General features: G+C 34.3%; 1 protein-coding gene across 4 annotated transcripts; it reads left to right on the top strand.

Moving 5' to 3' along the window:
- Positions 1 to 2,802: 2,802 nt before the first annotated feature.
- Positions 2,803 to 21,594, top strand: LOC120200717 (transcription repressor OFP1-like). Of its 4 annotated transcripts, XM_039201480.1 has the most exons (4): positions 2,807 to 3,632; positions 3,666 to 4,021; positions 7,106 to 7,111; positions 21,584 to 21,594. In XM_039201480.1, coding segments are annotated over exons 1-4 (1,104 nt in total). In that variant the 5' UTR covers positions 2,807 to 2,891; the 3' UTR covers positions 21,585 to 21,594. The 4 variants fall into 4 exon arrangements, with proteins under 4 accessions (XP_039057414.1, XP_039057409.1, XP_039057411.1 ...); XM_039201479.1 differs by having other exon boundaries at positions 2,809 to 4,021; XM_039201483.1 differs by lacking the exons at positions 7,106 to 7,111; positions 21,584 to 21,594 and having other exon boundaries at positions 2,803 to 3,217; positions 3,362 to 4,031.
- Positions 21,595 to 24,810: the final 3,216 nt, after the last annotated feature.

Consider the following 24,810-nt stretch of genomic DNA (forward strand, 5'->3'; position numbering starts at 1 on the left):
GTCGACTGTTCAATTCATTGCCCTTCTAGGGTATTCACTCTTTAATACCAACAATTCTTGTCTAAAGATCATCTTCATAATCTTCTCTGAATAAATCTTAAGGAGACAAACATATCTTCCATAGGTCTTTATTTCATTTCCACGATTCAACGTATCAGAAAATGTCGACTTACTTGATTTATGGTTCATAACCCAAATGAATGGTATATCATGTAAGTTCATCAGAGTTCTAGACTTATCCAATCATTTATTTAATCCACAATCATTGAGGTTGTTGAATTCATTTCAGAGTTGTGGGTATTAGTTATTCCAGGGCTTGAACGTGCTTCGAATCATATTACACTTTAAGGATATTATCATCATTTCATCTAATTATGACAGTGGAATTACTTCGAATAACTTAGGCTTGAATATATTCTAGTTCCTTTAGAGTTTAGAGTATTTTGTTCATTTAATCACTTGAGGTTATTATCACCATTAGGGGATATCTGGGTCATTTTTCGGTATAAGGGCATTTTCGTAATTTTACCCCAAATGCTATTCTTGGTAATTTCTTATCCAAATATTTCCATCATTTAATCTTTAACGAGATTAATCAGAAATTACGCTTTCTGATATTGATTGATTGATCGATTTATTCATTGAACTGAAATTTGTTTCCGATCAGTCTACCAATTTCATTTTCGAGTCGTCAGAGTCTTATACAATGTTCCTTCTTTAATCCAATTTTCCTCTAAATCCCAAGATAGCTAACTACCCTAATGGACTATTTATTTCCATTCATGCATTTACCATTTATCAGTGAGTCCCGAAAAGCATTCAAAGGTAGTAAACTATTACCTCAATTTTTGTGCCATATCGATCAACCATTTAACTCCATTTGATCACCCTCGAACTTGAATTCAATGCCCCGTAATTCCTCGGATACCAAGCAACCAAATTTACATTACAAATTGAACTTAATTTAGAAACCAACTTGAATCGAAGATAGAACATTGAAAAACGGCTTACCGGGTGCGAATTTGGTAAAACAGACTTCAAATCGGACTCAGGACGTCGAAAAAAATAAAATAGGTCTTTTCGAAAAGTTTGACTTTTTGGTAAAAGTCAAGGTCAATGGTCAACGGGTTGACTATGTCAAAGTTAACGAGTTGATCCAGTGAATTGACTCAGCCGAGTTGACTCAGTGTAGGTTGACTCAGTCGGGTCAAGCGGGTAGGGCAGGCAGGTCGGGTCGTCCTGATTTCATAAATTTCCTTGGAGCGTGGGCAAGTCCCATGAGCTCTCGGTGGTGCGTGAGGGCACGCGAACCTACGAGAAGATGGTTGATTGACGATCGAATTCTCTTACAACTCCAAATACCCAATATCAACCAATAAATTGCCAATAACTTCTTAAAATTCATCGAAAATAAATAAAAGAGTCAAACTCTTACCCATGCCGACGACCAGACGAAATCGTCGACGTTGACGCGACCCCGTCGGTCTTGAGCGCAACAGATCGAGGAACACGACTATGGCGGCGGTGAGGTACAACGATGAGCGAGGCAACCGAAATTTGAGAAAAAATGAACGGCGGGGCTAAGGATTCGTATGATTTTTGTGAGCTCCCCACGGCGACCTGTGACGGTTTTCGAATGAATAGAAGTCGGGTTTTGTTCACCGTTCGACGATGAGTATTTCGGTGGTCATAACTCGGGTTGAGGTGGCCGGACGGCGACAGATCGAGGCGGCGAAAGGAGTCGACGGGGAGAAGATTTGGGGTTAATATTTTGGGGGAAACCATATTGATCGGGAAAGAGGGTTTATTTTTCATGTCCAAGAAAAATGGATAATTTGGGTTCAAAACCTTAAACTTTCCACATGTTTCTAAACCAAGCTACAACTTTTTAAAATTTGCAATTTGACCCCAATTTGAGGTGTTACAAATAGTACTTCCGTGAATTGTGGCTCTAGATCGGGTGATAGGATCTTGTGGCATTACTTCTAGATCCAATATAGATGTGACCACATCAATAACTTAATGGTATCTCTTTATTTATTTTTGACAAATTCCAAACTAATCATAATCCCTTCTAGAGAGAAGAAGAGGATGAGAGACTTTAAAGAAAAGAATATGAATACTTTTAGTAGGTCTAGAACTCATAACTTAAAGAAATATTAAAGGAATAAAGTAAACAACTCGACTAATTCAGTTACGGATCTAAAAATATTTTTCAGGGTGACACACATATATATTAATCCCATAAAATTTTTATATTGTATGGGTACAGATAAAATTTTAGAGTGACACAATCATTAAAATATATAATTATTAGAAGAAAATTTAGATTTAAAAATATACCTATTCTTAATATATCTTTCACTAGACTAACCGACTAAATTACTTACTAAATTATTTAATCTAAAAAGCAATCTAATTGATTAGAAGACATAAACCAACTACCCATTGTTAATCGTAGTACGAAAATCATAGATCCTAGGGCCCTACCAAATTTTCTAAAACAATAACATTGAATAATATCTTTGTTTAACATGTATTAAAAAAAGTAACGATGAACCAACGAAAGTTAGTCTGAGTGGATTCTGATCGCTTAAGTAAGGGGTCTCTAGTTCGAATTCTTGTGGATGTAATAAATTTTTTGGGAGAGATCCCCATCTTCGTGCCCGACAGTACCTCGAGGATTAGTCTCAGACAAAACCTGAGTATACATTTGGATATACCAAAAAAAAAAAATGATGAATATGAATATAAAATTTTCTGATTACTCATTAATCCCCATTAACAACACCTCAACTCAGTTAACACCTGGCCCCACTCTTCTTGCCTTTATTTCTTCAAATACCCCCATTTCGTTCACTTTTTCCCAGGAAAAACAGAGAGAAAATTTGATGGGAAACTACAGGTTTCAATTCTCGGATATGATGCCCAATGCCTGGTTTTACAAGCTTAAAGACATGGGAAAACCCAGAAACCATGGCTATTCTTCCAACAAACACCACCACCAGATTTCATCACCTTCTTCATCAATATCACAGCCATCAAAAACCAAGCAGCCCCACCATTTTTATCCCAGAAAATCTTATTACTTCACTCGAGAGCTTGTCCCCAGTGATGGATTTTATGTTGCTCCAACAAACAACAAATCTGCAGGTTCCCATTTACTTGACCCGCCGAGAAAATCCTCTCAAAAACGATCAAGGAAAAGTAACATCAGGTCTTCTTCTTCTAGGAAGCTTGTTAGCTCCTCTGTTTCTGCCGGTTGTCGTTATCGTGCCACACTCTGGACAAAGCCTGATTCTCCGCCGCAATACTCAGCTTCTTCCTCCTCTGATGGTGTCTCTCCGCCGCAAGAATTCAGGTCTGACTGCGTTCTTACGACTCAATCGTTCGATAATATGGTTTCCTTGTCGCATTCTTCTAGCTGCAAAGCCATGGATTCTCAGCCCATGGACATCGTCGTTGTCGATGAAGGTAGCAAGAAATTCAACAAGATGGACGAGTTTGACAACTTTTCTGAACTTCAACTCCCTCGGATCATAACTAAGCCCGTTGAATTCAACTATAAGAAGGAACAGAACATGGAACCAACAAATCATCGAAGGAATTCAGCTAAATTTGAAGAAAACAATGTTCATGGTTCATATTTAGTGAAAGAAAACAAGAAAACGTGTCAGGGGAGGAGATCTTGTGTGAATTCTACAGGGCTAAGGCTGAGAATAAACTCTCCTAAAATGGGAAGCAGAAGACTACAGGGTCATGCCCAGAAAAGCATGTCTTCGAGTTCGAGGTCGAGGTCGAGGAGGAGTCTGTCGGATAGTTTCGCGGTGGTGAAGTCGTCGTTCAACCCTCAAAGAGACTTCAGAGAATCAATGGTGGAAATGATTAGGGAGAACAACATCAGGACATCAAAGGATTTGGAGGATTTGCTGGCCTGTTATCTTTCCCTTAATTCTGATGAATATCATGGCCTTATCATCAAGGTTTTCAAGCAAATATGGTTTGATTTGAATGATGTCAGGTTGAAATAATTTCCTCTAAAACATAATAAGTAGATTTGTATAATATCTTTCTCCTTTAATCTTCTTTTATAATTTTATTGTCGGTTACTACTAGTTCTTAAAGCATCAACATTTTTTTACCAATCAAATTTACATATCAAATTACAGCAGAATAAAAGTAAGAAATTCAATCGTTTGGTTGCTCTCTTTTGTTCTGTCGTCAGCCTCTTACCTATTGAGACATGGGATCATCTCAAATATTTGGATTCGTTCTATTTGATTCTAATAGCCAGGACATACGTAATAATTTACATTAAGGGGGTGAAAACTTAAAAAATTATATTAAAAATGTAAGAGATGTAAAATTAGATAATTTAAGAGATATAAAATTAGATAATCAATAAAAATTATAAAAAAATACATAAAATATAAGAGAATTTAAAATTTTAAGAGGTACGATCCGATCCTTCCTCCTATATCATATCAATAATGCTTTTGTTGTTGTTCTTTTAGAATATTTTTTTATTTAAAGAGAAAAAGAATAAGGAAAGTGTTGGTGCAAAAGATGTAGAAGCATATTTTTCTTTAATAGTGACCGAGGCAGTACCTATTTGGTAAAGAATTGATCTCAGCAATTTCAGCCACAGTTATTTTAGTTATTTTGTTAGCACATTTTGTTCAAATTAAGCTACGTTTTTATTGAGTATTATTTTATATTAAATTTTATGTTATGAAGATAATACAAAGTTTATTTCATATAATTCTTATTGATTTTGAAATCTAAAATTTGAGTTGGTTTATCATACAATACTTTTATTTGAGTAGAATTCTCATTTAACCAAATAAAGAGTTTTTATACATTTTGTTAAAAAAATGTTAATCCAAGAATGAAATAATAAACAAATATTGATAATATTTTTTGAATCGAACATAATTAAAATACATATAAAATATCTAAAATAAAATCGAATATAAACAATATTAAATCGATTACTTGTCGTAGACAGAAAAACTGATTAATAGGAAACATGTTGAGGCTTGGAGCTATGCAGTTTCCTTAAGATAAAATTTCGACCACTCTTATGGTACTTGAGATCATTGATCGTCTGTCTCCTATGATACAACAACTAGATGATAAGCTACAATTGCATAGTTGTAAAGATCATGAACTATATCATTATCATCGTCTATCTTTAAAATCCAAAGGAGAAGAAAAGAATTCTTTTTTAGTTGTGTTTAACCACCAAAAAGGTTTGCACGATATTTATAGAAGTTTCACTTAAATACCATATTTCAATCGAATACGTAGCCACATCATACAAGTGTGACCCCAACCTCGATGGGTTTGGTAAGCTTCAATTTACACCCATTCTACACCTATGCGCGAGACACAATCAAAGCGTAAATCATTCAACAACTAACAAGTGGGTTGGTGTATAAAAATACTTCGCATGCTTATTATCATACCAATATGGGATATATGTTTTTCCATTTTCCTTACACAATTCACAAGTGTCATACTTTGAGCATCAATTTCTCATTCATTATTCAACTTTTTGAGCATATAGGATATCATTGTAAAGGTCTAATAAAACATAATATGAATCACTAAATTCATCATTTGAGTCTCCACCTTTACCCATAGAAAATATGGCTCAAAATTTTCAATTTATGACATTTTCCCAACAATCCCTCACATGAATGAAATTGATGATTTTATCAAAATATTTTGAATCGATGTGGAGATAGATTCTACGATCGATAGTTACATAGGATAGGTAGGTGTCTTCCTTTGGACCTTCCCTTGTAATAGTATATTTACTTTATTGGCTGACTAGTAGACGTGATGTCCTTGAATTGTTCTGTCGTTTGTGTAGATGATGATATACTTCACACAACTACCTTTCTGACAAGAATATTAATTCTATGAGTATGTCCATATAGCCATGAACATCATCATTTTAAACTTCTTAATGATAAGTGACCAAAACGTAACATTATGTATAATATTAAAAAAATAATAGTTAAGTGTCCAAAATAAAAACTAAGTGGATGACCAAATGGATAGTTTACCCTAAAGGTTTCCACTATCAATGGAATAGTATATGTGTACTTTGTAAATTTCATGGGATTGTCTCAGGAAAGGTTAATTAATATACGGCTAAGAAACGGTCTGATCAGAAATTTAATAAGATACTTAACAAAGTCGGTTTAGCGCTACCGAAAATGTTCAGTAATAATAATGTTGTAGGTGAAAAACATGAAGAAATATTAAAAAAATTGGAAATCGTCAAACTTAGCTTATCGGTAGGTATCAATACAGTGCATAAAAGTATCGATATACATAGTAATTTATGAGAAAATGATGAAAACCGGTTAAAAGTAGACATGTATCGATACCTTTATAATTGTATGTATAAAAGTATCGGTACTTTAGTGATTCAAAAGAATTGCAATAAAAACGCCTATAAAGTATCGATATCTACACATGTATCAATACATGAGAATATAACAGGTTGAAATTTGAGAAATCCAATTTCAATTTGACAAAACAGGTAACGAATTTGACAAAACCAATTGGAAATTGACAAAATCGGTTGAAATTTAAGAAAATCGGTAAAGATGTAACCCCCTCAGACTATACGGGTGGCCGGTCCGATCCGGGGTGTCACATTAGGGCCACCGAAGCGACCCACCGTAAAAATCTCAGAAAAATTAAAATTTTTGTTAAAATATAAAATCATAAAACAATTTATAAACATAACAGTAAAAATTAACATTATTCAAAAATAAAACAGATTTCAGACTCAAATATAAAAACAAAATACAAGTTACATGCCCCTAATCACATCCACCGTACTCCGCAAGCAATGCCTGTGGAACTCCCTTACTGATGTCGATATTTGCACTGGTTTAATCCTTTTAACCTGACAAGGTGAGTAACATAGTGAGCTTTGAAAAGCTCAGTAATACAGAACTACCATAAGATGCTGAAGAACATGCACATAATAGGTAAGCATAATTTTCTTATTGGTTCAGACATCTACAGATTTTTATGTTGAGCGAAGGTCCTACTGATATCTCATGTAGTGAAAGACAAGAAGCTTCTAGTTTAGAGTAAACGTTTAGATGACTAGGTTCAGGAGATCAGAAAAGGGGTGTCTAGTGTGTTCCCGCAAAACCATGAAAATGTAAAGATCATTTTTAAAACAGTAGTAATTAAAACATATTTCTCAAAAACCATAGTAAGTCCCTCTAACCGAACGCCAATATGCAGTTCCAAAATTACATCCATAAGGACTTACCCTAGGCCCAAAAGGGTGTAAGTGCCAACCTAAGGGAACAACTTGGGTCCATAAGGTCTTACCCTAGCCGAAGCGTAGGTACCTACCTGAGGGGAGTGCCCTCAGGTCCATAAGGACTTACCCAATGCACAAATCAGAGGAGCCACCCTAAGGGAGTTCCTTAGGGTCCATAAGGTCTTACCACTAGGCCCATTAGGCCTAGGAGCCCACCCAAGAGTCACCTTAGGTCCATAAGGAATTACCAGTCGGTGTTGAACCTATAAAAGGAATTACCAGCAACGACTAAACTTGCCAGAGATAGGAATTACCAGTCGGGGTAAAACCTATACAAGAAATTACCAGCAGTAACTGAACCTGCCAGAGTCGTCATTCAGATACCAAAGTACCCCAAATAACACATTTCTAGTCAGTAAACAGAGATATCAGAAATCGGAGCATAGATCAGAACAAAAATCAGAGAAAATATTCATGTGATCAGGGAACACACTATAGATTTCAGATATTGTTCGGAGATACTAGATAATCTTATCGGGCAGAGAAACAGGGATCTTCAATATACTGATAGAATGTCAGAAATTAGAATCACTATCGAAAGAGTTCATTAGTGGTAAGGATCATCAATTATTCAGAATGTGATTTATCATGTTCATAAAGTATTGGGACATTTTTCGGAGGCACTAAATAATCAGAAAGGTATTCAAAATCCTTTACATCTGAGTTACTTGTATTTTCAGATATGACCAGAGTGGTTCCATTATTTAGGAAAATCAGAAGTATTTTGGGCATTAGATTATTGGAGGATTCAAATGATTTGAGTTGATAAGGGAGAAATGAATATTCAGGAAATTTACGTTTTATGTCGATCTATCGGAATATCAAGTTAACTCGAGTTGAATAATTCCCAGAACTAATGCATATCAACCGGTTAATTCGTTGCCTTTTCAGAGTATTCACTCTTTAATACCAACATTTCTTATCCATAGATCATCTTCAGAATCATCGCCGAATGGATCTTAGGGATGGTATAACATCCATGCTTATTTGGATTCCTTAATTAATCCAAGACATTCACTTATTCTAGGACATAAGGGTATTTTGGTCATTTTACATATCTAGGGTATTTCAATCTTTTTCTTTCGTCCGGTCTTTTTATTTAATCTGAACTTATCATTTATTTCAATCTATCAATGACATTACTTCTGATATTTTAGGCTTCATGTATTATAGTTCATTTAGAGTTCAGGGTATTTGTTTCTTTGATCAGTAGGGGTTATTATAATTATTACAAATCTCGAGGTTATTTCAATAATTCCTTTCAATTCAATCCTATGCAATTTTTTTGATAATTGATCCAGTAGGTTCTTTTAGAGTTATTTTATACCTTTCGGAGAAGTCTTGGTCTTTTATAGTACAAGGGTATTTTTGTAATTTTGCCCCTATAGGGTTATTTTGGTAATTTCTAATCCACATAAATCCTGATATTTAGCCTTTAAATAAATTTTATCAAAATTTACGGATCTTGAAATCAATTCATTTATTATTGAATCACCGAACTTATTATTAATATTTTTGACTGGTCTTCCACTTTCTTAAGCGAGCCATATAAGTCTTATCCGGTTATTGACTTTTTATAGTATTTGAATCGAGTTTAGGAATTCATCACTACATACATGTGACCAATTATACTCATCCTTATATCTATCAATTTCTAACATATTCCATAAAACATGTATAAGGTAGAAATATATTACCTCGATTTCTTAGCCCCACCGATCGAACATTTAAACTCCAATCGATCAATCTCGAACTTGAATCCAACGTCCAATAATTCCTCGGATACAAAGTAAATGAATTTACGTTAGAAACTGAACTTAAATGAGAAACTAACTTGAATTTGAAGATAGAACCTTGAAAAATGACTAACCGAGTGCGAATCTGGCAAAACGAACTTCGAATTTGGGCTCAGAATGTCGAAAAAAATAAAATACAGATTTTCAGAAAATTTAACTTTTTCGGTCAAAATCAACGGTCAACGGTCAGACCGGTCAACTCTGACCAAAGTCAACGATTCGAGTCAAAGTCGACGGTTCGGGTCGAGCAGACAAGTTGGTTCTGCCTAGACCGGTTCTATAAATTTCTTGGACCGGTCGGAGACCCCCACGTGCACTGCCGGCACGTGATGGTGCGTGCGGCGGTGGCCTGGACCATTTTTACATTCCGATCACTCGCAACACAACCAGGAATTCATTTACACCCAAAACCAATCCAATATCACACTTAAACCATACCAAATTCACCTACAAACCTATCAGAACTTACCCAAACGGAGGACCAATGACGGTGCATCCACGGTGAACAAAATCGGTCATGTTTTAAGTGCATGATGTCGGTGAATCCAATGGTGCAGGTGGTGAGGCGAGACAATGCAGGTGGCAATCGGAATCGGCGAAGATATACTCGATGACGAATGGTTTTTGACATGACTTTCTGGCATAATTTACAGCGAACGATGTCGATTCAGGACGGGCTAGGGGTTGGGTTTTGATCATTGTTCGACAGTGAGTCTATAGGTGGCATTGGAGCGGCGAACGATGGCCGGACGGCGACAGAATATGGTGGCAAAGGAGGGTCAGCTGTGAGATGGATTTGGGATTAATTTTTGGGGTAAACCAGACTGATCAGGGAAGGGGGTTTAAATTTTTCTCTGTCCTACAAAAATGGATAAATTCAAGGTTGAGTCTATGAATTTCCTTTACTTTCTAAAACTGACTATAAGTTTCAAAAACTTATAATTTGACCCCTAAATTGGGGTGTTACAAAAAAGCTACCGGAATGGTTGAAATTTAGGGTATAAGTATATGTACCAAAGTATCGGTACTGTAGGAATTTAAAAGAAATGAAAAGAGGAAAATGTCGCGAAAGTATCGATACCTTACACATATGTATCAATACATGACAATTTAACAGGTTGAAGTTTTGACAAAACCGGTTCAGTTTGACAAAACCGTTAAAGAGACCAGAATGGTTGAAATTTGTATCGATATTTTTATAAGTATATGCACCAAAGTATCGGTACTTTAGGAATTTAAAATAATTGCAATAATAGCGCCTATAAAATATCGATACCTTATACACATGTATCGATACATGACAATATAACATGTTAAAATTTGAAAAAATCGGTTTCAATATGACAAAACCGGTAAAGTACTATCGGATATGTTAAAAGTATCGATACTTTTATAAGTATATGTATCATAGTATCGATACTTTAGGAATTGAAAAAAAAATGAAAACGTATCGAAAATATCGATACCTTACACAAAAGTATCGAGACTTGGGTAATAGTATTGATTGAATATAAATAACATATTCGGTTAAAATATAAAAGGCATAGCTACATTTCTCTGCCTCGAGGATATAAGGTATTGCATGCATGATACTTATTGGTTTCGAAATGTTAACGGAGATCATTACAACTATTCTTATATACATTGAAGAATAAATCTTCAAGAACTTAATACAACTATTATATGTAATGTTCAATCATGCAGTCCTTACCTGGGAGGGGTTGAGTTCAATGACCCTCAAAGAAAGCTTGTCTTACCAATTCTTAGCTTACCATTTGGACCCTACAAGGGGGTTTTATTGGCTATGCAGTCAACATGATTAACCTGGATAATCCTAACTACATAATTGATTCCGACCACGACTTGCGGGAGACTCTATTCTACAGACTGTTTGGCAAGGTTCAAGTACACAATACAAGGGAACATATGGAAATGTCTCGTAGTTGCATAAAACATGGAGGGATTCTGAGAAAGAATTGACTTATCCGTTTACATTGTTAATTTACCTATTACTTTAAAGTAATAGGTTTCGAAATTTCAAGTATCGATATTCCAAGTACCGATTTAAAGTAATCAATTAGTGCATTGACATCCCCATTGATGATTTCCTTTGTTTTACCTCTTTGAAGTGCATTGTAGATGTCTTATGTGTAAATCCAACATTATGATAACCCATATATAAAGAGCATTGTAGAAGTAATAGGTAAATTTATAATGTAAAAAGTAAAAGTATACTGGTATAATGATAATAACGTAAACACATTGTATTAATACTTTGTTATATTGGTCTCGATACTTCAATTCCAGTATGTTTCTCTAACAATTTGCACGCAAAATGTATCGATACACATATATATATTTTTCATACTTATAATTTCGAAACCTATTACTTTAAAGTAATAGGTTAATTTCCAATGAAAACGGTAAAAGTCAATTAGTAGAATGATAATATATGTAAACATCAAGTATCGATACACATGTATAAAGTATCGATACGTGGAATTTCGAAACCTGTTACTTTAAAGTAACAAGTAAATTAACAATGTACACGATAAACTTTTCTACCGGTATAATGAAAATAGGCGTAAATGTACAAATATCGATACTGTCATATAAGTATCGATTCTTATAATTTTGAAACCTATTATTTAAATGTAATAGGTAAATTAACAATGTACACGGTAATATGTTGAACCTCGGTACCTAATAATAGGTGTAAACATAAAGAATCAATACTCTTTGTATATGTATCGATTCTTTTAGTCCAGTATGTTTCTCAACAATTTGCACACACAAAGTATCAATACATGTATAACAAGTATTGATACTTATAATTTTGAAATCGATTACTTTAAAGTTATAGGAAAATTTACAATGTAAACAGTAAAAATCTATCGATTTAATGATAATAGGTGTAAACATAAAATATCGATACTATTTGTGTAAGTATCGATACTTTTAGTCCAGTATGCTTCTCAAACAACATGCACGCAGAAAGTATCGATATACGTATCATAAGTATCGATACTTATAATTTCGAAACCGATTACTTTAAAGTAATAGGTAAATTTACAATGTAAACGATCAAAATCTATCGGTTTAATGATAATAGGCGTAAACATAAAGTTTCGATACTTTTTGTATAGGTATCGATATTTTCGATCTAAACAACACTGATACTTTCAACACAATTACCGATATTAATCCAATTAACCGGTTAGGTTAACACTATTTTACCGTTTACAATACTATTAACATATAAACAAACTGGTATCGAGGTTCAAGTAATAAGTAAATTGACAATGTACACTGTAATATGTTGATAATACTGATAACAAATCAAGTAATTAATCGATTATGTTACTGCCGGATTTCTAAGGATCTATCAGCTTAAACTTTGGTAACATTTTAGGTTTTACCTAATATGTTGATAATACTGATAATAAATTAAATAATTAACATATTTTGTTATCGTCAGATTTCTAAGACCCCATCAACTTAAAAAATGTGCTACCTATTACGTTACATAAGCGCTACCTAATATGTTATTATGGTTGATAATGTTTTGAGGAATTAATCGGTTATGTTATCGTCAGATTTCTAAGGCTCCATCAGCTTAAACTTTAGCAACATTTTTGGCGTTACCTAATATGTTGATAATACTGATAACAAATTAAATAATTAACATATTTTGTTATTATCGGATTTCTAAGGCCCCATCAACTTTAAAAAGGCGCTACCTATTACGTTACATAAGCGTTACCTAATATATTATTATGATTAATAATGTTTGCAGTAATTAACCGGTTATGTTAAAGTCAATATTTTTTGTCGCATTTTACATACGATGATAATATTCCCGATTATTACCATTATTATTACCAACACAAATAATATTTCTGGTGAAAATATATAATATTTTCGATATCAATTTTAAACAATTACATTATTTTTTAACCGTAATTTAACCGTCTCACATCATAACCTCCAAAATTTCATGCGCTCAGAATTGGACAATTGTTGACAGAGCAAAACTATTTGGAAACAAAAAAAACACCAAACAAATATTCAATGAACGTGAAATTAACGTGCAACGAGAGAGGTCCCTCCATTGTACAATTCCTGACACCCTAATCTCATTATCATCATCATATAGATTTGACTATTAAATATGTATGAATTATTTTTTTATTAAATTATCTGTTAATATTTTATAATGATTTATTTTACTTTCATATTTTTCTTTTGCAATAATCAATAATGGCCATTACAATAGTATTCTCCCAAAAATTGTATCTTTAATGATAGAATATGTTTCTTCTACAATAAAATCAATTTCAAAGAAGAAAGAAAATATTGATATATGCAACAACTTAGAATATATATTATTTTTTATTGAATTATTAGCTCATTGATATAACAGTAATTGTACATTTTGCACTTTTTAAAAGCAGCAAAAAGCATTTTACGCTACATGCATGCACTTAATTAATATTTAGGGTAAATTCCGCATTTAGTACATAAACTATCAATTTTGGTCTGTTTTAGTATTTAAATTTTTCATTTTTTTCAAAATCATACTTAACGTTTAGTTTTTGTTTCGTTTTAGTACCTCGCCGTTAAGCTCGCTAGTCATCGCGTCCATAGTCGTCGGTCGTCGTATTAGTCGATCGATAAAGTCTAAACTTTTCAACCCGCACCTTTTTAACCCCCTGAACGCAATTCTGACCTTCGTTTCATCGAGAAACGCCTCAATCTCCCTAAATCAATGATAGAATCTTTGATTTCTTTATCTTCTGATCTTCATGGTCCACCGTCTGAAGGGCTTCAAACTGGACTATGTTGGTCAACTCATCATTCTCTCATGGTCTATCGTTCGGATTAGTCGTCCGTCTACTGGAGCTATGCCACGTCAGCTCATCCGTTAAATTTTTAAAGACAGATACTAAAATAAAAAAAAACTAAACATTAAGTATGATTTAAAAAACTTAAGGTACTAAAACAGACCAAAACAAACATGTTAGGTACTAAACGTATAATTTACCCTAACATTTATTTTGGTTGAGACTTTATGGGGTTTTAATTATTTTGTTTTTAGTGCAAAACTTGAGTCACACTTCATACCTTGAATTTGTACTGAAGTCTAAACTTTCCAATATTCGAATCTGATTCCAATTAAATTAAATTTTAAATATGTAAATATACAAATTCTATGAAAGCATAGGAGATGATAAAAAAGCCAAATTAAAGCAAATTGGGGAAGTTGTCGGCGAGGCGAAAGGAGAGACCGAATCAATGAAAGAATTATTTAAAAAAGGAGATGAAAAAGCAGTGTGAAGACACTAGTTTTTTACAATTGGTTTTTTTTATATTTATTATTATTATTATTATTATTATTATTATTATTATTATTATTAATATTATTATTTATTATATATTACAGGCCCAAATTACAACCCAAACAGGAGCCCAATTCTGGTCCAACTGAGCAAACCCATCAGAAACCCTAAAACCCAACTTGGGTTTTCTATCCTAGTGCTGCCGCCGCTTTGCTTCTCCACCGTTGGATCTAGCATTGATCCAACGGTTCAGATGGTCCCAGCAGAAACCCTAGGGTTATGATACCCTAGGGCCACATGGTCGCCGTTCGTCAGCCAGCCGACACCTTCAATGCCAGGTGACCCAACCAGCAGCTGCCGACGCTTTGCTACCTTGACACCACCATCGCTGAAGTCTCCAGAAGGCCAGATGGCCACCCACGTTGCTGCTCTAGGGGTGAGTCACCACATAGTTCGGTGACTCACCGAACTAGACTTTATACCCGGTCCGACGAGAGGCTCATCGAGGCTATAAAGCCATCACCTGCAAGACGAAAAAAAAGGGAGACAGAGAGGAGAACACAAAAAACAGGAACCAACAGCCACGAGAGCAAGGGGACAGAAACCAGAACCGGAAACAACAAAAAGACAGAGAGCAAAAACAACACAAAACCAAGAACCAACACCAACACCAACAACAAACCAACAACGAAAAATAAACTGAGAGAGGAGAGAAACTTACCACGACCATCGGAGCCCTCCAAAACGTCGTCGAACCGTTAAAATACCGAAGGTATTATCTTTAGATCTAGGAAATACTATGAGGTTTTAGGAGAAAATGATACCAGATTTGGCTTTAGGGTTAAAAGAGCTTTGATTTGGTATGGTTTTGTAAATTCCGGCCACCGTGCGGCGGTGCTTGGCGACGGATCATGGTTGTCGGCCGGTGGTCAGCTCTCTCTCCGGGGAGAGAGTTTAGAGAGAACAGAGAGAGTTTTCTCTCTCAGAGAAAGAAAGAAAGGAAAGAAATGAGAAAAATGGCCCATAAGGGCCGGCCGATTGGGTATTTAAAACCCTCCCCAAACGACGTCGTTTTGGGGAGGGTATTTCTGTAATTTCATAAAGGGTAAACCCCATCCGTAGTGCTCCAAGTTTGTATACCTTGCAATTTAGTCACTAAAAGCAATTTTTGATTATTTTAATTTAGTCTTCTTATTAGCATATATATATATATATATTTAGGTAATTATCAAATTTAGTCCCTCATAGTTTAGTATTTTTTATTTTAATCTCGTATTATGAATTATGGTTAAATTACACTTTTAATGCCCACCTTTTATATATTTCGAATTAGGACTCTAGTTTTATAATTTTACATTTTAATCATTAAATTTTCATTTTTGACTATTTATTTTTAATACTATTTATTTTTTTCCTTTTATTTTAATCATTATTTGCAATATTATTTTATTATTATTATTGCTTTAATTATTATTTCATTATTATTATTTTTATTATTTATATAAATAAATATATATATAATAATATTTGTTTATTTATTCTATTTATTTTCTATTAAAATCCTATATTTCATAAATTACTTTTAATAATCATATTTTAATATATATTTATTTTTCAATATCAAGAAAATGACTGTCTTAAAACACCTAGAAGTATGTTTTCTGATATTTTTATAAATATATTATAAATCTTATTTAAATAAATGAAATATTTCATAGAAGCCCTTTTCTGATATTTCTAAATAAATAAATATGAATATAAAAAATCATAAATTTGATTATAAATTAAATATATATTTGAATTCTTAAATTTCTAATAATCGAGACAATTTATAATTAAAAAGTACCAATTTTGGGTGTTGTATGGTTGCTAATCCTTCCCTAAACGTAACCGACCATGAATCCCTTTTTATTATTAAAAAGAACAAATTTTTGGTTAAAACGCATATCAGTTTATCTTTTAATCGTTGCTTTCTTAAAAACTCTTTTAAAAGATGATTTTTAGGTATTCGACCTACCTGACCCAAAAGGCAAATGGCGACTCCCAAATTATTTTAAAAAACCATTTATTCACATCACTTTTCCCGCCAAGAAAAAAATTCGTGCATGGGCGAAAACCGGTTACGACAGCTTGGCGACTCCACTGGGGACCCTGGTCAAACTTTTAAAATCAATTATAAATTGTCTCTATTAATTATAAATTTAAAATTCATATATTTAATTTATAATTATTTCTTTTCAAATTTTTTATACTTATTATTTTTATAATATTTATATTAATATTTCATTTTACTTACAAGTATTTTATTTCATTATTTATTTTTCTGTTAGAGGTTTGAATATTTCTCCTCACACACAACACTTGCATTACATAACATAAAGCTCTATAATTGAGTTGGTCCCTTTTAAGTGGGAGTGAAAGCGACGTCTTCGTGAGAATTTATTCTCCGTGTCAGACCTAGCAAGTAACTTTCGGGGTTCATATGCTCTATGTCTTCGTGAGAATTTATTCTCTGTGTCAGGCATAGAGAAGTGTATCCCCTCGAATTGAACTCGATCCACTTTAGTCTGTGATGGACTAGGATAGAGGGTTAGCAGCCCAAGGGGGTACTAACAAGGACAATTCGGGTACCTTTACTCCTAGAACTGAAACCCTGCATATAATAAACTCTAGCACTTCACCTGATCTAAAAAGTACTGAAATCCTGTCCATAGGTGTACACAAAGGAGAAATAAGCTCTAGCTTTTAATTTATTTAATTTATTATCTTTCTCTCTAAATAAATGCCTGCGAATTAGTAATCATGTTATTAGGTTAATTTTTCCAAACAAAGCATGGAACTAGAAAGCATGAGGTTAGGATATATTATATATACCATGATAGGTAGAATATTTTCTTTTCATTAATTGGTACTTACCAATTTATTTATTTCCTTTCTCATTTTTATTTTTCATATATTTTGTTTTGTTTTAACTTGTTTATATTGATTTCTTTTGTTTTGTGCCTGCATTACATGATCATGGCATAACCAAAAGGTGTTAACTGGAAAGACTGTTCATCAAATTGGAAAGAAATCATAAATGGACAAAAAGTTTTATGATCAAACAAAATATGATGTGGCCAAGGAAAGACATCCTGAGGAAACTCCGAGGATGGAAGCGAGCAATGCACACAGAGATCTTGTTATATTAATACCAAAAGTACTCCATAAAGATTTTGCCAGATTGATACCAAAAGCAGTCTATGGTAAGAGCATCAGTCAGGGCATTCAAAGTGGAGGAGGTTTTTATGAAGCTCAAGCATGTTATTTGAAGGACTTGAACGACCAAAACAAGAAATTGAGCACAGAAATGAAAACTATGCATGACGATTTTCAGAAAATCAGTAAAGCTTTTCAAAATACTGGCCTAGGAAGTACCCCAGAAGAGTGGATCACAGGGGTCACCAAGCTGAAAAAGAACTGCAACATATATGAAGATCTTGTTCAAGAACTTCTTGGACAGAAAGGATCTCTTACAAGGGAAAATGAGCAACTCCGAGAAATAACACAGAAGATGAAAGAGAATGTCATGGAAGAAGTTGCAGTCCAGACAAATAATATGGTTCTTAAATGATAAATTTAGCTGACTTTACAATGAGATGAAACAGACTGAAGACTCAACTTTTGAGCATAAATGGAAACTAACTGGGCTTTGGAGAAGTTAGAAGTGAAAGATATCCCTATATGTAAAGTTTTGTTTGATGTACCGAAACTTTTGTGTTCAATAAAATATGTTCTAAGATAATCACTCTTGAGTAAACACCTTTTCATACATGCATTTGCATTTTGCATCTTTGCATTTTTCATTGTGCATTTATACTTTTATATTTGTTTTTGTACTATACAATTTGCATTTTTATTGTTACATTCACATATTTACATTTGCATTTACATTTGCATTTTTTACGTTTGTATTTACATTTTCATTTTTACATAATTACATTTGGTTTTAAACTATTTTACATACATTTAAACATGAAAACATGAGAGTAATTCGTGGAGAATTCCATGACAGAATTTCTGAAATCAAAGTGGAGCTAACTTGGTCTTCCTAAATAAGGATAAGAACCACGAATGAGATTTTAGCAAGGGTTGGTAGAATTGAAAAAACTACAAGAGAAACTTATCAAGACTCAACAAGAGATGATTGATCAAGTAAAAAAATCCCATAATGATTCAAAAGAGCAAATGACAAAACTGATGGACCTGATAAATGTTGTACTCCATGGAGAGAAACCCTTAAAGGATCCCACTGTGAAGGCTGTGAATAAGGTTTTGAATGATAATGATGAGTTCAATGTGATAGTGTCTGCTGATCAAGAACCTATTAAAGATCATGGTAATTCAAGACAGATTCAAGATTTGGTCTCAAGGGGCAATCTAAGGAGTCTGGTGAACACTACCCCAATTATAGGTGAAATGAGCACCCAGAACCCCCTCGATAACATGAGAGCATTCATTCGTTCAGAACGATCAAAGAAAGTGATAGCCTCGCGAGCGAGAAAATCTCTGAAGGTGTTTCAAGAATCTATCTCAGACCTGTACCCTCATTTGGTTAAACGTCGGATACATTACACCAAGATTGGTGAAGGTGTCACCAAAGCCTTATGCTCATTGCTATGATCAAAATAGCTTCTGTAATTTTCACTTGGGAGTATCTGGACATTCAACAGGGAATTGTTGGTCACTGTTAAAGGAAATAGAGACACTCGTCGACAAGGGAGTCTTGACACAAGAAATGATCAAGAAATGGGGAGCAAATAAGGATAAAAATCCTGGGCCAAGTACATACCCAACAATAGAGGAGTAATGATGCATAAACAACTGGAAGTATTATCTACCACTGTAGTACTTTCTATTTTCAGCATCTTGTTTGAATATGTTTTTTGTTCCTTTCTCCGCCTTTTGTGCAATAAATAAATATGTGTTTCTTTTATGGTTATGAGCAAGGAGACAAATTTTAATCTTGAGATTATTGAGTATCAAGTAGATTAAATATTCTTTTAATTTTTCAAAAGTTATAGATCTATTGGCAAGTAGTAAAATTATATATCCCATCCAATGCCAATTACTCGACCCTTACCAAAACCAAATCTTGACACTACATTTATCTGAGACTCTGAAGAAATGTCTCTACTTGTTTTTGAGACATCAACTCTAGATGTTTACCTTCTCGGATAGAGTTGGTTGGTTTATGATATTATCCATTCCACCATATACATGACTTTAAAAGTCACACATTTTCCTTCCAAACACAAAACCATCATAAACCAAAAGACCTCAAAAGAACCAAACTTTCAATTATTCGTGAATTTTACTGCAAGAAGAGACGAGATGAGGCATCATGGACCAACTCATTGATGATAATTTCGAGTGATTAGGGCATACTCAAAGAAGAAGGGGAAGTGATTGATTGAAATAAATATATCATGCATTAATTACATTTTTTCATGTAAATAAAGTTAATCTTGAATATTCATCCCCCTGTGGATACCTCTTTTTACAAAGGTTTATGTGTATGAGATGATGAACGACATTGTTTCATTTATCCTTTAATATATATATATATATATATCCTTTGTTGTCCCCATTTGAGCCTGAATAATTTTTCTTCTAATTCAACCCTAACCAAAGATCACCCTCTACATTGGGGGGCATGGTAAAGGATATTGGCTCACAAGAATAAAGATTGTCAATACAGTTTTATTACGAAGACAAGTTTCCATGAAGTCATGAAAGTTTTGAACTACAAAGTATGTCAAATATAGAGTGCTTGAAGATCAATCCAATCAAGAATAATGGAAAACCTCCAAAATGCAAAAGGAAAAGGAGGTGCTCAAAGCAATTGAAGTATTATACTCATCCATCAAAAAAAAAGAAAAAAAAAGGAAAATTGAATCAATATGGGTGACTTATTGAGCCTCAAGTTACAAGGTTGATCAAGTACAAACAAGAAGAGCAAGAAATGCTGGAGATATGAGAAAATGGAAATGAATCCAAAATTTGGCAGTCTAGAGGGATCCAGATGATGGAAAAATCCCCAGCAAGGCAGATCCAAGTCAAACAAAACAAGATTGATGGCATCAGAATGAATTGATCCTTGGTTTGATTACCCTTAAACACTTATTTGGGCCTTTTTATCCCTTTCTTTCGTAACCACCATGGCCTACGTTATGTACCTGAAAAGTCCATTTTAATCATACATGGATTTCTAAGTAAAAGAGAATATCTTCAGAATTCATTCCGCCTCTCAAGATTGATTTTTATTTGCAAAAATTGGTTTTTAAAATCTTTAATGCATGATATGAAAAATGATAAAAGGAGGGTTCAAGATATAAATTTTTAAATAACATCTTAGAACCAAAGGAGGATTCGAGTTGAAAACCTGAAAAGGCGGCTCGAATATTGAATGGTGCAACAAACGACATAAGAGATGATCTTAAGCTCTTAAATGAAGCACCACACATCCCAAAGACGTTCCTGAGATTCTGGAATCAAGAAGTATCTCTACAAGATGAGCATAACAACCATTTCTTCAAGTTAATGGAAGCCCAAAGAGACATATATGCTGGACTAACCTGAGAACCTGAGAGACCTTACTTTACCAGAATCAACCTATACCTCAAATCAGTCAATAATTTTGACACTTGCCATAGGACTATGATTTTTGAATGATTTAAAAGTGTAGTTAATTTATTTGATATTTATTAAACTCATTGTTTATGATTTGATTTTATTGTGAACCTATGATAGGCAACATTCTACAAAATTCTTTCATTCTTCAATAAAGAAAGGAGGAAAAACATTTTCAAACAGGACAGTCTCAAATGAGAAGGGTCCTTAAAGCAAGTTGTTGCCTAATCTACCTCTATTGTAAAAAAAAAGACGCCAGAATGATGAAGCACTTCACATTTTTGAAGGCAAGTGGTCCAATAAGCCAGAAAGTATGAAGAATTGAACTTGTGACACTCTCCTATGACATTATTAGCAGCTCATAAAGAAAGATTATCGTTTATCTCATGCTGAGGGCGATAAGCATCACCAAACAGATTATTTTCCCTAACCATCAATTCATGTTCTCTAGAAGATTACATCATAAAACCATGAACAAGTCACTACATGCACTCTGGTGTTAGCTCAAGTCTTGATACATCATTGCTACTTCTTCTATGCCGATCACTTTCTTTGTCAAGATAATATCCATTATGTCATTCAGAAGATTGCTGAATTTGAATTTGAGGACTTATGGCACAGAATAAGACGTTGGAACAAATTCTACATTTGTATGTCGTACAGGATTCCAAAAGTTGAGATAACCAGTTTTACCATCAACTAAACCTTTCCATGGTTAGGGAAGAGTGGGATATGGCAGTGTGTATTTTGGAGCAGCAGAAGAGACAGTCATTGTGGCAGTCATTGTAAGAAAATGCACCAACAAAAATCTTCTATTTCATCCTGATGATGTTTATTTCTTCCAGTAAGGTTGTTACGCTGGATGCCACCGACAACAAGGTCGAATTCGCCAAATATACTCATCAATTGCTCCAATCGATCATCATTCAGTTCTTGCACATTTGTTTTCAAAGGTATACCAAGACAGCAGAAGGCAACCTCTGCATCACTGATTCCAGAGAAAAAAGACAGGACATTGATACCACCGGGGAACTCGTCTCTAGCAGCTCCTCGTGTATGGTTTTTAGGGAAACCTAGAAGCATTTCCACCTCATCAGGTTCAAGTGGAGTAACTTTATTCCTTCCAACCCATACCATATTCCATTTTCAGCACTCATCAAGAACATACTTCTGGACACTCGAAGGTGGCTCATCGTCATAAGCTTCAAGAGCCTTACAGATCCTTTCTGTCAATTTGGCACTTCCTGTACATGTTTGTAAACAGTTCAACTTTGTTCTTGGATCCCAGGAAGGCCATCATTTCTTTGTCAATGGAAAAATATCATGTATAGTGTGTGGAGAAAACATGATAAGAGTAAATCTGTTCTCAATTGGCAGATTATGAATATAGCCCCTTTTCAGTCTAGCAGTATGAAAATGCTTCGAATCTACAAATTCTGGCTCTACATCGAATAAGTACTGTGATATTTCAGTCCAAACCAACTAGAGCAAGTGCCACGTTCTCATAGTAGAAATAAGGAGACCCAATAGCATCTTCTGGAAGTGTTCTTTGAGTTATCTGATCTGGTTTGGTATTAACCCCAAAACCAATCATTAGATTTGAAAGACGAATTTGCTCATAGTAGAAATAAGGAGACCCAATAGCATCTTCTGGAAGTGTTCTTTGAGTTATCTGATCTGGTTTGGTAGGAACCCCAGAACCAATCATTGGAATTAAAAGATGAACTGCATGATCGTCTTTATTAAGAAGCTTCTTTTCAAGCTTCCTCTGCTTCTTCCTTTTCAAAAATCATAGCCCAAGTTTCGCCTTTTCTTGTAATTGGGATCATTGCATAATGACTTCCTATCTTCTACCATAAGAAGTGCGTCAGTAGCCTTAGCCAGTTGATCCGCACATATAAAATCTGTCAATTCTGCAATTGATGAATCTGGACCACATCTCTCCATGGTTATTGAAGTCTCAGCCTCTGAGAATCCCATTTTTGTCAAGTATAACAGTTTATTATCTTCATCAGAATCAGAGTTCAGGATTTCCTCGATATCAGAAGAACTATCAATATCTGTGAAATCATCCTGAAAGATCACTTCATAATCAGATGAGTTGTTATCAGAATCAACATGTTGCATGGGTGTGGATTTTTCAAGAGCTTGTACTGCTGTATATGTAGTCTTGCTATTGCATCAGATTACTGTTTGCATAAATTGGTTTCTCTCCCACAGAAAAGTATATTTCAGAGATGGCCTTCACTGAAAGATGATAAGCCACTGTGTCAGCCTGGAACGGATTACCAAGCTATTTTTACTACTCTGTCTGATTAAATCCCTCCAGATACAGAAAATGGTCACCTCATTCAGAAGACACATATCTCAGACGTTTTTGTCAGAATGATTGAGTACTTCTTAAATTTGTGACAACATGAAGAGAATTCCTCCAGTTACCTGACAACACTGCTGTTTAGTGACACCAGAATGAGAGTATTCAAGATAAACAGATTTGGAGCATGAATAAAGCCACAAGTACCTACAACAGTTCATTGTCAAAATTGGACCTTGTGGGGATCATGACATTTCAGTCAAACAGACATTGAGAGTGAATCAGACAGATCTAGAGGGACATCTTGAGGGCCCATTTCAACCAGAAATAGAATATTGGGGCATTTTGAAGGCTCACAACAAAATGAATATTTGGGTATTCTTGGAGGCTCATCTGAACAAGAAGTAACGTTGAGCACACTTTTAACATCTGTATCAGTAAAATGTTGGGGAATTTTAAAGGTTCCTTCAGACAGATCCATGTGGGGCATTTTGAAGGCTCAGATTAACAAGAAGCAAATATCGAGGCATGCTGAAAGGCCATTTCAATCAGAATTAGGACTGTTGATGCATTTTTGAACATTCGTATCAGCAATGCTGGGACATGCTGAAGGCCCACAACATCCTGTGTCAAGATCATTGATTTGAACAAATATTTTCAATGAGACAGAAAGATATGAAGAATGAAAATGATAAAACAGTGGCAGTCGAGCTGACTATACATAATTGCTTCGTTCATCAGGCAGTTACATTATGATCATATTGTTGAACAAATATATACTCAGCAAGTATGGTTTCTAATACCCAATCTTCTTAACCATGTGTCACATGATAGCGTGTTCCTTGTTAAGCTACATCACAATCGAATGAATAAAGATGGTCCCCCAGGCAGACTACTCGATCCAGAGTTCAGTTCCTGAAGATCTCAGCTTTGAATTTTGCATTATCTGTGTCGGTGATAATTGAAAATATTTCTTTGAGATTCCTGTCAGTTAGTTTCAACCATACTGTTGAGGTCGAAGCTGTTTTTCACATCAGTTTTGTTTACTTGATGACATTGAAGAGAGAAGCTCATGTATATTGCTCTTTCCCGATGTTACTGGGGTTATCATTGCCAGCTAGACTGAACCGAGTTTTCATCTATTTGGTTTATCATGTGCGTTTTATCCCCATCTGTAAGAATTCCACGGATATCTTTCTGTACATTGATCCTATAGCTGAAGTGTTTCTACTTCCTACAATGCTCATTATGAAAAAAAGCATGATCAGTATCACATTTTCCTTTTCCAGAGATGATATCAAGATTTGTTGGTATCTCCTATTCAATTCG

Source organism: Hibiscus syriacus, unplaced genomic scaffold, assembly GCF_006381635.1.
Source record: "Hibiscus syriacus cultivar Baekdansim isolate YM2019G1 unplaced genomic scaffold, ASM638163v2 tig00006507_pilon, whole genome shotgun sequence".
Taxonomy (NCBI): domain Eukaryota; kingdom Viridiplantae; phylum Streptophyta; class Magnoliopsida; order Malvales; family Malvaceae; genus Hibiscus; species Hibiscus syriacus.

What these genes read in the sequence shown, in the direction of transcription:
- LOC120200717 (XM_039201478.1), top strand. Translation starts at nt 2,892, where the DNA reads ATGGGAAACTACAGGTTTCAATTCTCGGATATGATGCCCAATGCCTGG.